Source organism: Typopeltis vanoorti, chromosome 25 (assembly GCF_054136105.1).
Source record: "Typopeltis vanoorti isolate ZY-2024b chromosome 25, IOZ_Tvanoo_1.0, whole genome shotgun sequence".
NCBI classification, from domain to species: Eukaryota; Metazoa; Arthropoda; class Arachnida; order Uropygi; family Thelyphonidae; genus Typopeltis; species Typopeltis vanoorti.
Genome location: NC_143573.1, coordinates 4,955,660 through 4,969,832, shown reverse-complemented (window position 1 = coordinate 4,969,832; position 14,173 = coordinate 4,955,660). Strand labels below are relative to the sequence as shown.

Genomic DNA, 14,173 nt, shown 5'->3' with positions numbered 1-14,173 from the left:
CAAAGTCCCGTTGTTTTCATCAGAGAACTAAGACAAACAGCGCAGTCAGATACTGGAACAAACAGAACACATCCCAACTCAACATCAGCAGAGCTCAAGATTGGTACTATCAATGGAAGAAGCATCAAAAGAAATGGAACTAGTAGAAGAACTGGATAAGTACCAAACTGACATAATAGGTGTGACTGAAACAAAGAAGACAAAAAACAGAGCGAGATCTTTCTAAGCAACAAATACAAAATTTTATATTCAGGCAATAATAACCACAGAAAACAAGGAGTAGCTACACTATTCAATACTAAATATGAGGATAATCTTCTTGAATGGAAGGCAATATATGAAATAGAGTGATGTGGGCAAATATCAGAATGGAGAACTGGACAATGGTTTTTTTTTTTTTTTTTGCTAATGCTCCCACTGAAGTTCTACTAAAGAAGAAATGGAGGAATTTTTGAGGCATTAAGAAGGCAGTTTTCACACAATGAAAATGGAAAAGTTGGTCCTTGGAGATCTAAACAGCAGAGTAGTTTAGATCTTAGAAATGATTACCAAACAGAAATGTTTTGGGAAAATTTGGAAAAAAGTGCAAAGCATAATAATAATGGTAACTGCCTGCTAAACTTCTGATCAGGGCATGGATTAGTTATTACTAACCCCATGTTCCAACACAAAACATGCACAAATGCACATGGAGAGAAGATAAAAGAAATAAGCAAAGTATATGTTCATTATGTTGAATTTTTTCTTGAAAATTATTCATAAGACTATTACACTTTTTTATATAATCTTTATCAAGTAGCTTTATTTTATCCTCCTACATGTTTCGCCAATCTGTTTCTATTGGCATCCTCAGGGAATACAAACTAGTAAGCTAAAATGAAGGTTACAGACTAGGTTATAACCGATGGTTCTAAATCATACAAAAAATTGGTATTGTGCGTGACAATGTGCGTGTCTTGTTAATGTGATTTATTCGTAATGGCTCATGATGTAATTGTTATGAAAGTTCATTTCTTTGATGTTTAATGATCTGATAAAAGTTTTCCAAATTTCTGGTAAAATTAGACCTTGATTCTTGTTTAGGTTTTCAGTTTTACAGACGACTGTAGCTGCTTCTTTAAAGGTTCTTGAATGGTAGTTATCTTCTATGTATGGCATCAGGCTCTTATCCCACTCGATGTGATGGTTAGTAGAGGCAAAGTGGCATGAAAGGCCTGAAATGTCTTGTCTGTTATTTCTGACATATCCTATGTGTTCTTTCTTTCTCGTTTCAAAGCTTCTAGATGTCTGACCTACATAACTAATACCACATGAGCAAGGAATATTATATACTCCAGAGTACTTGTAGAATGGGTGAGGATCTTTCGGTGATCTTAAAAATTTCCGAATAGCGTTGATTGGTTTGAATGCCACTCTGATCCTATGTGGTTTTAAAAGGTTAGCTAATTTTTTGGAAAGGTTGTTGACAAAAGGAATCGTAATTGTACTGATGTATTGGACGTCATCACGTTGTCGATGTGGTATATCAGTAAATAGAATCTTGTTATAGAGTCTTTTTGGCTAACCATTTAAAGAAAGTTCTCTAGATATTGTGGTTAATTCCGTTAGTAGGTCATCATTGACTGTCATATACTGTATAGCTCTTTTCTTGAGACTATGGATAATGCTAAGTTTCTGAGCTATGTGATGAGCTGAGTTGAAATGGAGGTAACGTCCAGTATTTGTAGGTTTTCTGTATACAGATAGGTTGATACTATTATTGGATTGTTTCTTTATTAAAATGTCAAGGAATGGCAGTTTTTTATCTTTTTCCATTTCTAATGTGAATTTGATGGTATTGTGGAAACTATTGATTTGGTTGAGGTAATTCATTAGTTCTTCTTTAGTATGATCCCAAATGATAAAGATGTCATCTACATATCTGTACCAAATTTTCGGTTTTGGAAAGATCTGGGTTAAGATTTTTTTCTCTAGATCTTCCATGAATAAGTCAGCAGAAGGAGGTGAGAGGGGGCTACCCATAGCTAAACCAGTGAGTTGTTTGTAGATCGTTTTTTGCCAAATGAAATAGTTAGAAGTTAAACAGTGATTGAACAAATTAGTGATGTCTCTTGGGAACAATTTGTCTTAGATGTTGATGACCTCAACCACTGGAATGTAAGTAAACAGAGATGTAATATCCAGGCTTGCTAGTATATCCTCTTCAAAAATAGGGATGTTTTTTATTTTATCTATAAAATGTTTTGAGTTTTTAATATAAGTATCCGAGACATGAATGTGTTGTTGTAAAATCTTCGCAAGATACTTGGATAGTTGGTAAGTGGGAGAATAGATTCCATCAACTATTGGACGTAATGGTATACCTTCTTTGTGAATTTTCGGAAGGCCATACAATCTAGGAGTAAGTGGGTGCATAGATTTTAATTCTTTTATAATTTCTATAGGCCAGTTAAAAAAACTGCCATTCCTTGACATTTTAATAAAGAAACAATCCAATAATAGTATCAACCTATCTGTATACAGAAAACCTACAAATACTGGATGTTATCTCCATTTCAACTCAGCTCATCACATAGCTCAGAAACTTAGCATTATCCATAGTCTCAAGAAAAGAGCTATACAGTATACGACAGACAAGGATGACCTACTAACGGAATTAACCACAATATCTAGAGAACTTTCTTTAAATGGTTAGCCAAAAAGACTCTATAACAAGATTCTATTTACTGATATACCACATCGACAACGTGATGACGTCCAATACATCAGTACAATTACGATTCCTTTTGTCAACAACTTTTCCAAAAAATTAGCTAACCTTTTAAAACCACATAGGATCAGAGTGGCATTCAAACCAATCAACACTATTCGGAAATTTTTAAGATCACCGAAAGATCCTCACCCATTCTACAAGTACTCTGGAGTATATAATATTCCTTGCTCATGTGGTATTAGTTACGTAGGTCAGACATCTAGAAGCTTTGAAACGAGAAAGAAAGAACACATAGGATATGTCAGAAATAACAGACAAGACATTTCAGGCCTTTCATGCCACTTTGCCTCTACTAACCATCACATTGAGTGGGATAAGAGCCTGATGCCATTCAAGAACCTTTAAAGAAGCAGCTACAGTCGTCCATAAAACTGAAAACCTAAACAAGAATCAAGGTCTAATTTTACCAGAAATTTGGAAAACTTTTATCAGATCATTAAACATCAAAGAAATGAACTTTCATAACAATTACGTCATGAGCCATTACGAATAAATCATGTTAACGAGACACGCACATTGTCACGCACAATACCAATTTTTTGTATGATTTAGAACCATCGGTTATAACCTAGTCTGTAACCTTGCAGCATCCGCCTCTTGCAGCATCCGCCTCTTGCAGCATCCGCCTTTCTCACACTCTGTACCTCTTTCCACCCTGAGCCTCTCCGTTTCCCTGCTCCTCTTGCACACCCATTCTCTCACTTCCCCATCACCACCATCTTTCTCTATCATCAATAGCACTCCCGCTCCCTTTTTTACCCCTTCTATCCTCATGAAACACATCATACCCTTCCATCTCTATTCCTGTCAGGATGTCATCCTCTTCCAATCATGTCTCACTTATTCCGATAATCTTTGGGTGAACAGACGCAATTAGTGCAACCATTTCATCTGCCTCGTTTCTTATACTTCTAGCATTTGTATACAAACACAACAGCTCATTTCTGGATCTACAGCTAGTTCCACTGATACTACTCACTCAATGTGATCTCTCCATGCTTGACTGGGGCCATTTCATTTTCTACTTCTTCATTTTAGAACCCCCTTCAATTCCAACCATTTCTCCCTGATCCCAGGTCATCCCATTCCTTTCCTGTCTACACATGCTCTCACCTCCTCTTGGAGCATCCACCTTTCTCATGCTCTGTACCTCTGTCCACCCTGCGCCTCCCAAATTTCCCAGCTCCTCTTGCACACCCATTCACTCACTTCCCCATTCATAACCCCCTCTTCAATCTCTCCTGTCTTACTCTCCTGCTCTTCCACATCACTTCCCACTTGATCCGATTCATTCTCTCTACTCACTTCTCTACCTTCCAGCAGCAGTCTCTCCAAGCGACTCACACCATAACCAGTCCAACCCTCTCATACAGCTCACTTCGTCTCTCAAACTCATTCCACACATTAGCAAATTGTACTTCTGTCTCCTCACACATTTCAGCCAGTATATCATTCATAATCCTTGCTCTCCACCTCATTTCACCAGTCATATCTAGGCAACACGCTGACTACCCTTCCTGTCACACTATTCTGTTTTATCCTTCTAAGCAGCCTCCTGATATCCATTCTGACACTCTCTTTGTCCTCTGTCAAAACATTCGTACCTATTTTAAAACTATTAACTCTTTTGCTTGCTCCCGCCTCATATCCAATGCCTCAATCACTCTACTCATTTTACCACCTGGAAAACATACCTTGTGTATCCTATCATCCAGCACACCTTTAATAATGGAGTCGCCATACAACGCCACTCACTCATCTTTCGTTAACTCTTTTGTGCCATCATGATTAGTTTTAATAGTTTTTATCCGAATTTTCTTAATTTCATTCCGCATCCATTTCATCACTCATACAGTCTTATACACATACAGTCATTCAAATCCAATGTGAACAAGTACCTTCTTTCCCAACCCATACACGGTACTAATGTACTGACATACATTCCTGTTCAGTACTATAACTGCTTACAATTCTTGTTTAGCACACCGTCTTTCACATTAACCTTTTGTTCACATGTAAGTCATCCTTTCTCTTCTCCTTCTTTCTGCTGATCCATTTAGCTTCTTTGCTGCTAAATTTCTTCCTTCTCCAAGTTGCCTATGCCTTGCCCTATAGGACCCTTAACATAGCGGCGATTCACATCTTTCCTTTTGAGAAAATCGACACAATAGTTCTCACATGATGGCAAACCCAGGTAAAAGCTCAGAACCTATGATGCTTCTCTTTAGATTCCCGACAGCAAAACTGGCATGATGGTGGACTCAGGTAAGAGAAGGTTTAGAAAATCCTATGACAAAATTCCTTGTAGACAACCTGCCTTATATTGGCCTGGACTTCTGTTGTGTGAATACGCATGTCTCTCAAAAATGGTCACGTATTGACCTTCGTACATGCTGACATCATTCTTCATGTGACTTTGGAAATTTCCATCTATAACAATTCCTAGAATTTGCCATTTTGATAATTAGACTTACTGATTTAACACTAGTTAATATCATTACATGATGACGTCATGAGTCACATTATTTTAACTAAAGGTCATTAAAAGATTATTACAAAAAATATTATTTTTGTAATAATATTTTTTTTTATGTAATATTTTTTGTAACAAAAATGAGAGAAATGTTAAATTTGTCAAAATTTAACATTTCTCTCAGTACATTCTCCTAAACAAAAAAAAAACATGTAAAGATGAACCTGATAAGTTACAAAGTCCATATCATGAGAGATTTTACAGAAGATATATAGGAGTTTGATGAAAATAAGAGCCAAACCCTAGATACTGGATGTCAAATTTAGAAAAAGGCTGACTCAGCCAAGGAAGTATATGTAGCAAGCTGTCTGCAAAGAAAGGAATCTGAACTTCATGGTGGACTCTAGACAGGCTTGGGAAACAAGAAATTATACTGCAAGTTCCTTTGAAAGAAGTTGTCATCCATCCTTGAAGAGTACACACACACAAAAAAGCTAATCTATGAGTGAAAGTAACAAAACAAAAAAACTCATAGGGCTTCAGAAAGACCCCATAATATAAATATCACAAAGGTAGCAAAGTATTCTGTCAAGCTACTGAAAATGTTCAACAGAAGTAGTGCAAAAGGATTCAGAGGTGAAAATACTGATAAATATGCAACAGGGACATTGTTGCTATCCTTCTTTATATAAGTTTTCAATACAATAACATTTGGACTGCTATGCATAAATGTGGTTTTCTGTAAGTTAACCATCTTTTTTTTCATGCTCTTGCATAAGCAGCATGTCAGAACCACAAGCAAACTCCAACTTACAAACAATGCAATCTTGGAAAAGCATTTGTAAGTTGAATATCCATAAGTTGAATTTTTTTCCATAAGCTATACTGATAAATTTGTTAATGTTTCTGAAATAAATTACCCTAATACAATGACAATAAAATTACACAACTCAAACAAAAATAATTTGTTCTGAGTGAAAAAAAAAAAAAAAAAGTTATTGTATACATAATTTGAAAATAAATTTTTTCAACTTCATGCATTTGTTTGTAGCAGGCCAATACTATTAATGAGTATCCTGTGTAGGCGTTTTTATTTTGATCCCGAATCCAAATTGTTAGACAGTGTTAATTTCTTCAATAACAATATTTAATTTTTCAGAAATAACTATGAACCGAATAGAGCTTACATTGCAAGCGTTATTGCAAGTAAAAATTGCTGTAACTTAGAATGAGCGATGTTATTAACACAACCAGCTAAATTAAGCAATTTGCCATTTTTAGAATCCTTAATTAAGTTCATTTTAGTTTCTATTGAAAACACTTTTTTTTTTGCCATTTTTAGCACTTTCACAAAATCACTACATTCACGTTTGTTTTCCATATTTCAAAAGGTATTTAAAAACTTAGAAATTAGTAATATATAAACAGGCCCAACATTAATATTTGGAATATGTTCAACTGAAGAATATTCAATACAATAGCACAAAAGAGAAAGAATTACCAGACTGAACATTTTTCTGTTGTGCAACATAAAATGTCTGTGAACTTCATGAATTATAAAATGTGAGTGTAGAGTTCTGTGTTTGTTAAATGAACTAGGATTTGCAATTTTTTAGTTTACACAATGTTCATAAATATGAACTGTTCATATCTTGAAAGTTCATAAATAGGAGGTTTGCCTATATTTGGACAATTTCTTGGAATCTTCGGATCCATACTTGCTTTTTTGGGAAGGAAAAAAAAACATTTTTCCAGGTAACTAGAAATTCATCCTCAGAGGGTTCTGTTGCAGAGACAATAGGCTATTGTCATACATCAGTACAGTGAATAGGCTAAGGAATTTTTTTAACATAATTCACAACCCTGCTCTTCAGACCAAATATCAAACTTTCAAGCTATTTCAGGTCTCGAATGGCAGGAAGTCAAGATGATCAACTAACACCTCAAAAATAAAGACATTATTATTATTATTTTCGGCTACTCCAGAGAGTCCTTAGACTCATTGAGGGAGGCCCTAAACTCCATGTCCACACAACTATTTGACATTCTCACTCGCTCACTGTCATAGCACCCACAACAGACTCTGGCAGCTTATTCCACTCATTTACCACTCTAATAGTAAAGAACCCAGTTCTAACACCCCTGCTAACCACACTCTTGCCCAGCTTCCATAGGTGTCCCCTAGTTCTCCCACCACCAGTCCTGATCTCAAAAATATCCTCTGAATTAATCTTTTAGAATCCTTTTAGCAATTTGAATGTCTCAATCATATCTCCCCTTTTCCACCTATCAACTAGTTTCTGCAACCCACAAATCTTCAACCTGTTCTCATATGGTTCATTCCATAGAACTGCTATCATCTTAGTCACTCGCCTCTGGATACTTTCCACCTCCTCCCCATCAAGAAGGAACCGAGGTGACCAAATCTGGGCACAGTAGCCGAGATGAGGTCTTATTAGGGCTCGGTACAGAGGTACAATAACATGCTTGTCTCTGCTCGTCAAGGTATTTTTCAACAACCAAGTGAGTTGATGAGCTGTTGTAGCTACTTTTGCAATGTGCCCCCTAAACTTCATCTCCCTATCCACCAACACTCCCAAGTCCCTGGCCTCATCAATCTCTTGGAGTACAGTTCCACCAATGTGGTATACTGCTGCTAATCTTACTCCACTCCTGAATAAACTACTCTTTGATATCTCTCCATCAACGACCCACCTATCCATCTCACCAACCCTATATCCATTCCCATATGTTGTAGCTTACGGATTAGAATTCCATATGGTATCCTGTCAAACGCTTTTGCCAGGTCCAGCAGTATCACCGTAAACCCATTTCCCTTATCCAGTTCTGCTGTCACCTTGTTATAAAACTTGAGCAAGTTACTGAGGCATGATCTACCCTTCACAAAGCCATTCTGTTCCCTGTACAGTATCTCATTTTCATCAATCCATTCCTGTATTTTTCCCTTGACTACTTTCTCCAAGACCTTGACAATGACTCCTGATATGCTGATCGGTCAGTAATTTGCCACCATAGTCTTGGATCCTCCTTTATGCAGTGAAACTATTTTCCCCTCTTTCCACGCCTTCGGGACTAAACCAGACCAGAGACTCAGATTAAACAACATGGTCAAGGGCACTGATAATTCCTTAGCCGCTTCACGCAAGACCCGTGCCGGTATATCATCCAATCCCACAGATGTATTCACATTAAGGTTCTGTAATAGACTATTCACCTCCACTTCATTTATCACAATTCCCGTATAAACTAATGGTTCCTTCATTTTTTCAATGTCACCACCTGGATGATATACTTTTGCAAAGTGAGAGCTCAGTAACTCCACTATATCGACTGGTTCAGTGACCTCCTTACCATCGTCATTCCTTAATATCATTTTGCCATGTACAGTTTTTTTCTTGCTTGCAGCATATTGAAAGAACTGTTTGGGATTCTCTTTTGCTTGCATAGCTAGTTTCCTTTCATAATCGGCTTTTGCTGTTTTCACCACACTCGTTACCCTTCTGGTCTGCACTTTATACCGTTCGTGTGCTTGCAGGTCACCCCTTTCTTTAAATTCCCTCCACAGTTGTTTCTTTTTTTGCAACTCAAGCTTAATGGTGTTATTCATCCATTTAACCCCTACTTGTTTTACTATTCGGACCCTAGGTATACAATCAGCCATAACCTCCTGTAAATGCTCCTTGACCACTTCCCATGCACTATCGACGTCCAGCCCTTGCAGTTGTACATGCCATGGCACTGATCCAAGCAATCTCCTAAGCTTGTCAAACTTGCCAGCACGGTAATTCCACATATACCCAGTCTTAGTCAAAAATTCCACACCTTTAGCCACCTCCCAGGTCAAAACCTTATGATCACTCTCACCAATAGGTGGCAACATGGTCATATTCATTACAGTCAAATTGTGAGATGCTATTACCAGGTCAAGCAATCTCACACCCCTAGTATTTTCAATTACATGCTGTCTCAGATAGTTATCCCTTAATAATTGAATAAAATCCATTTCCTTCCTCACATGTGTCCTCTCCTCCTTCCAATCAATGTTACCATAGTTGAAATCCCCATAATAATTACCCTCCTCCCACTCATTTCATCAATTTGAGTATGCATACTATCTCCACCATCTATTCCATCACCTGGTCTATAGCAGCACCCAACTGTATATTTTATTCTGCCAGTCTCAATCTCACACCAAATAGCCTCAAATGAGTTCCTTTCACTATCCTGCAATACAACTTCAATTCTCCTTGGCTGCAGTTCATCAGCTATCATCAATAACACCCCTCCCCCCATTTTATTCTCTCTGTCCCTCCTAAACACACTATAACCCACACATTCTATCCCACTAACTATATCATCTTCCGTCAGCCATGTTTCACTAATGCCAATAACCTGTGGCCAGGAAGAACCAATCAAGGCCAAAAATTCTTCCTTCTTGTTCCTAATACTCCTGGCATTAGTATACATGAAATGCAGTGATCCTTTTGTCCCACCCCTATCTTGATGCGTTATTCTAAATGTCCCATTCCCATTTTTTGTCCTTAGTGCTGGCTCGGTTACATTATATTCATTTTTACACTCAACTGTCTCACTGAAGTTTGCATATCCACTCCCCCCCCCCTCCTTGGTAGTTCTAGTTTCCCTGGTTCTGCACATCCATTTTCACTTCATTCGGCAACACTTTTTCCAGTCTCTGCACACCAAGTCCATTCAAATGCAGGCCATCCATCTTGTATAAGTCCTTTCACCCATCAAACTCATTCCACACATCCACAAATTCCACACCACACCGTCTGCATAACCTGCTAACCTGTGCATAATATCATTTGCGATTATGGCCCTCCTTCTAAACTCCTCTCTGTCATACCGCGGCAACACTCACCATTTTAACTCTGTCACTCTTTTCTTTCGCTACCTTTAACAATACTTTCAAGTCCTCTCTCAATGACATTCATATCATTCATACACAATGGTAGGATATGAACCTGCAGCCTCTTGGCTGAGAGCACATAAGCTAATAATTTGCCTAACCAGGCTGATGATCACTGCTACAGGTTTTGATTTAGATCAAAATTGAGATGATGCAATAAATCTTAACAGAGATCCAAAGTAACAATTGCACTGAATTCCGCCAGGCCTGTGCAGAGTTATTACTTTCACATGATTCTATCGGCTTTTGTCACTAAAATGGCCCTACTTTTAGTGACAAAATTTGAGATAACTCAACAAATTTTATCAGAAATCCCAAATCCCAAAATAAAATATGATAAAATGTGCTGTCAGAGCAGGGTTATAATATACATACAGATGTGTGGTAAAAACAAATGTAATGGATACTTGTATATCTTTTACAAAATACACTTAATGGAAAATGAAACAAAGACCACTCAAGACAAGGGTCCTACACATTAAAATGCAGCTAAAAAGAAAATACACTTAGATTAGCTTAAAATGAAAAAAATAATTATATATAATTAATGGCTGTGTATAAAACATGAAATTATATTAATAAAATAAATGACATTTTAACACAAAATTAATTAGAGAATTTAGAAAAAAGTCAATACTCAATGAAAATCATGAGCTTGCTGAATTAAATAGGTTGGTTTACTTACTGAAATCTAGTTTAAGATTTTAATAAAAATCAAATTATGATTCTCACATACCATGGAGTGACAATGAAGGAAATCGCCATCTGTGCATTAGAATATCAGATTTTTCCTTGTGAACAAGACATTTACAGCCAATATCACATTTATATTCCTCCTAGGAAGAAACAAAATTGCAATTCTAATGCAAATCATCAACTAGCATTTGCAAACACAAAAGCAACTGAGATTAATTTTTTTTTTTTTATATTACATGCCATCATCAGTGACAACAATAGTTAATTGCAAAGCAGAACATGAACGAACAATGGATTCATTTGAAAAAGTACAATGCAATGGTATAACCGAGGAAATATTACAATATTAATTATTCATTAGCTATTAAAAAAAATTGATGTGTAATTAAAATAAGACTTTCTCATGTCCTAGATAGGAGAGGCAGTCATTTCAATTTAAGTTGAGGTGGTGAAGTAAGGCCTCAGTTTCTTTAAAATGCATTCAAATTTATACTGACACTGATGAAGTAAGCATGTTTAAGACCATAGTATGTTGTGATCTGCATCTATTCTGGGCTGTGCAAAGTCAGATTTTTCAGATTTACTGTGCTAATATAAGATCAGTGTTCTTGTATTCTCTTTCTACAGAGCATCCAATTTGTTCAAAGTAACAATCACAAGGAACTTGGTAAACTAGAGGAGACTTTATCTTTTGAAAATAGAAACCATGCTGATAATTTGTTGATATGAAGAAAAGTAGCCACTAAATTGTATTTCTTAGGAATTCACTTTATCAGCAGCTCTGACTATGTACAGGATAAAGAGCAAGGTCCTGGGGTCTAAAGCCAAAGTTATGTCTTTCAAACATCAAAGCTGTGTGATATGCTTTTTTCTATGTCAAACAAAACTATCAAGGTGCTCACATTTTGAGAAAAGCATCTCTAATAGAAGTGAGAGCAATCATGATTTGGTTTTGAGTAGGATAAAACTGATTATCATAGTAAAAAAGAAAAAGAGAGTAAGAATGTTATTCGAAAAAAAAGTCTGAAAGCAAGAACCAAATCTTAGAGATTCGGTGGCACATTCTGAAGAAAACAAGGGGATAAAGAATCTATTATATAGTGAATCTATTATGCAATATTATGCAGTGAAACCTGTGGAGTATTCATAACTAAACATGCACACGTAAACAACAGTAATTAAATTTTTAATAAGTAAATATTTTGTCCCAAATATCTTAGGACATAATTATTACAGTTATTTCAAACAATACTAGAAATAACATACAGTTAGGGTGCATGCTTACAATGGAATCCCACTATGCGCGCAGTAGTGTGTTATAGAATTAAATTAAAATATCTGATAAAAAAATAAAAAATGAAAATAATTAGATTAAATTAAAATAACAGGGATAAATTTATTTTACGCAATTAAGGATGACATTTCCCAGATTTTAGGAATAGTAAGAACGTCATTACGGTTTAAATTGGGTCTGTGGCATAAGGCTTCAGCACTTTCTTTATATAAATGCTCATGTTTATATAAGGATCTATGGTTTGAGTTTTCAACTCCATGTTGTGTGAGGCCAGATTTGTGCGGTGTGATAAGACAGATATGATCTTGATGTTCAGAGATGCGTTTACTAATAGATCTTCCTGTCTGTCCATAGTAAGACATCTTACAGGAACATGGAACTTTGTAAACGTCAGATAGCATCAAAGGTGAGTTTGTCTTTAGGAGAGGGTAGCAAATTATAGATCTGGCTGATTGGTTTGTAGGTAGCAGCAAGTTTGTATTCCTTCATAATTTTTGATAGATGTTTGGAGATGCCTTTGACATATAGTATGGGAATCCTAAGGGCTTGTTCTTATCTACGTTGATGTGAGGGGAAGTGACATGATTTTTTTTTAGTTGTTTTTGGATTGTATCCGTTTAGCATAGCTGTATTTTTGATGATTTCCAATTTTTGGTTTAAAGATTCTTCGGAGGAGCAAAATCTGTGCGCTTTGGCTACTAATGATTTAATGATGCTATATTTTTGAGATAGATGGTGAGCAGATGAATTGGGAATGTAACAACCTGAAAACGCATGCTTACGATAGACAGAAGTGGAGATGGAACCATCATGATTTTGTTGGATGTGTAAATCCAGAAAGGAGATACCTTGTGAAATTCTTTTTCTAGTGTGAATTTTATGCGAGGATGAAGAATATTGATATTATCTAGAAACAAGTATAGTTCTTGTTCAGAATGACTCCAGACAGCAAAGACATCATCAACATATCATAGTCATTTTTTTTTCCCCAGAAAAACTTTTCTAGAACACCTTGAAGAAAAAATTTTCATGTTTGAACCTAAATCAAAAAAATAAAATAAAATAAAATAAAATTGGCTACGATATGATGGTGACATCTTTGTCATCTGAATGCTATCTTTAAGGTTACATGGTGATTAGCATTCATTGTGAAGAATTTATAGAGACAAAAATAGAAGTGTTAAAGCAATTATACTTTACTTCTAATTACGAAAATAACACTCAACATTTTGCCCAGTTTATTGAGATCATCAGAAAAACATACATATGCACATGACACAAGCTATATGACACTACATGAAAGTAAGATAAATCTAAATGCTTTGTTAATCATTTACCCTAGTTCTGACCTCTGGTAAAAAAAAAATATTAAATAAAATACATAAAAATATAAATTAAAATTAAATTTTTATACATAAATATAATATCATCATTAGTGGCATTTAACAGGCACTTAAGCACCGAGGATAAGGCAGTTATTCTTGTCTGTAAATTGCTCGTGTTCTACCGGCTGGTCTGTTTTGAAAGACAAAAACCAGAGTCAATGGGAGAAGAAACTCTCAACCTCCATATGGGACCGGCTAACTCACCTTTAGTTGAAAGAGATGAAATAAAGGTTCCTCATATCACTGACAGGAATCGAAGCCAGGGTCTTTCCGACCAAAGGGCTTCGTCTATACTGACTGAAATACAGAGGCTCAAATATAATAATATACAGATGATAAAAAAAATAAATAAATAAAGTTTTATAGTGGAGCTACATTATACATTTCTAAAGTCCTCTTATATTAAGGTTTTCTTGTGTTAGGGTTCTGCGATCATGTTCTGGATGCTATATAGGTTGTAGATTAGTCCTCAACAAGAATGATGGATTGGTATTTCCAAGAATATGGAGGACCCATCTACAACCTATATAGCATGTAGGCAAAACCCCAGCACAATAAAACCTTAATATGAAAGGACTGTAGAAATGTGGAGATGTGTTTA

At 36.0% G+C, this 14,173-nt stretch overlaps 1 protein-coding gene across 1 annotated transcript in view; it reads right to left on the bottom strand.

Moving 5' to 3' along the window:
* The window catches only part of Cndp2 (Cytosolic non-specific dipeptidase 2), a 327,834-nt gene that overhangs the window by 101,369 nt on the left and 212,292 nt on the right, over positions 1-14,173 (bottom strand). Inside the window, exon 12 of the mRNA XM_090414788.1 lies at positions 10,934-11,033. Coding sequence (XP_090270914.1) covers positions 10,934-11,033 — 100 coding nt within the window. The remainder of the gene's footprint in view (positions 1-10,933; positions 11,034-14,173) is intronic.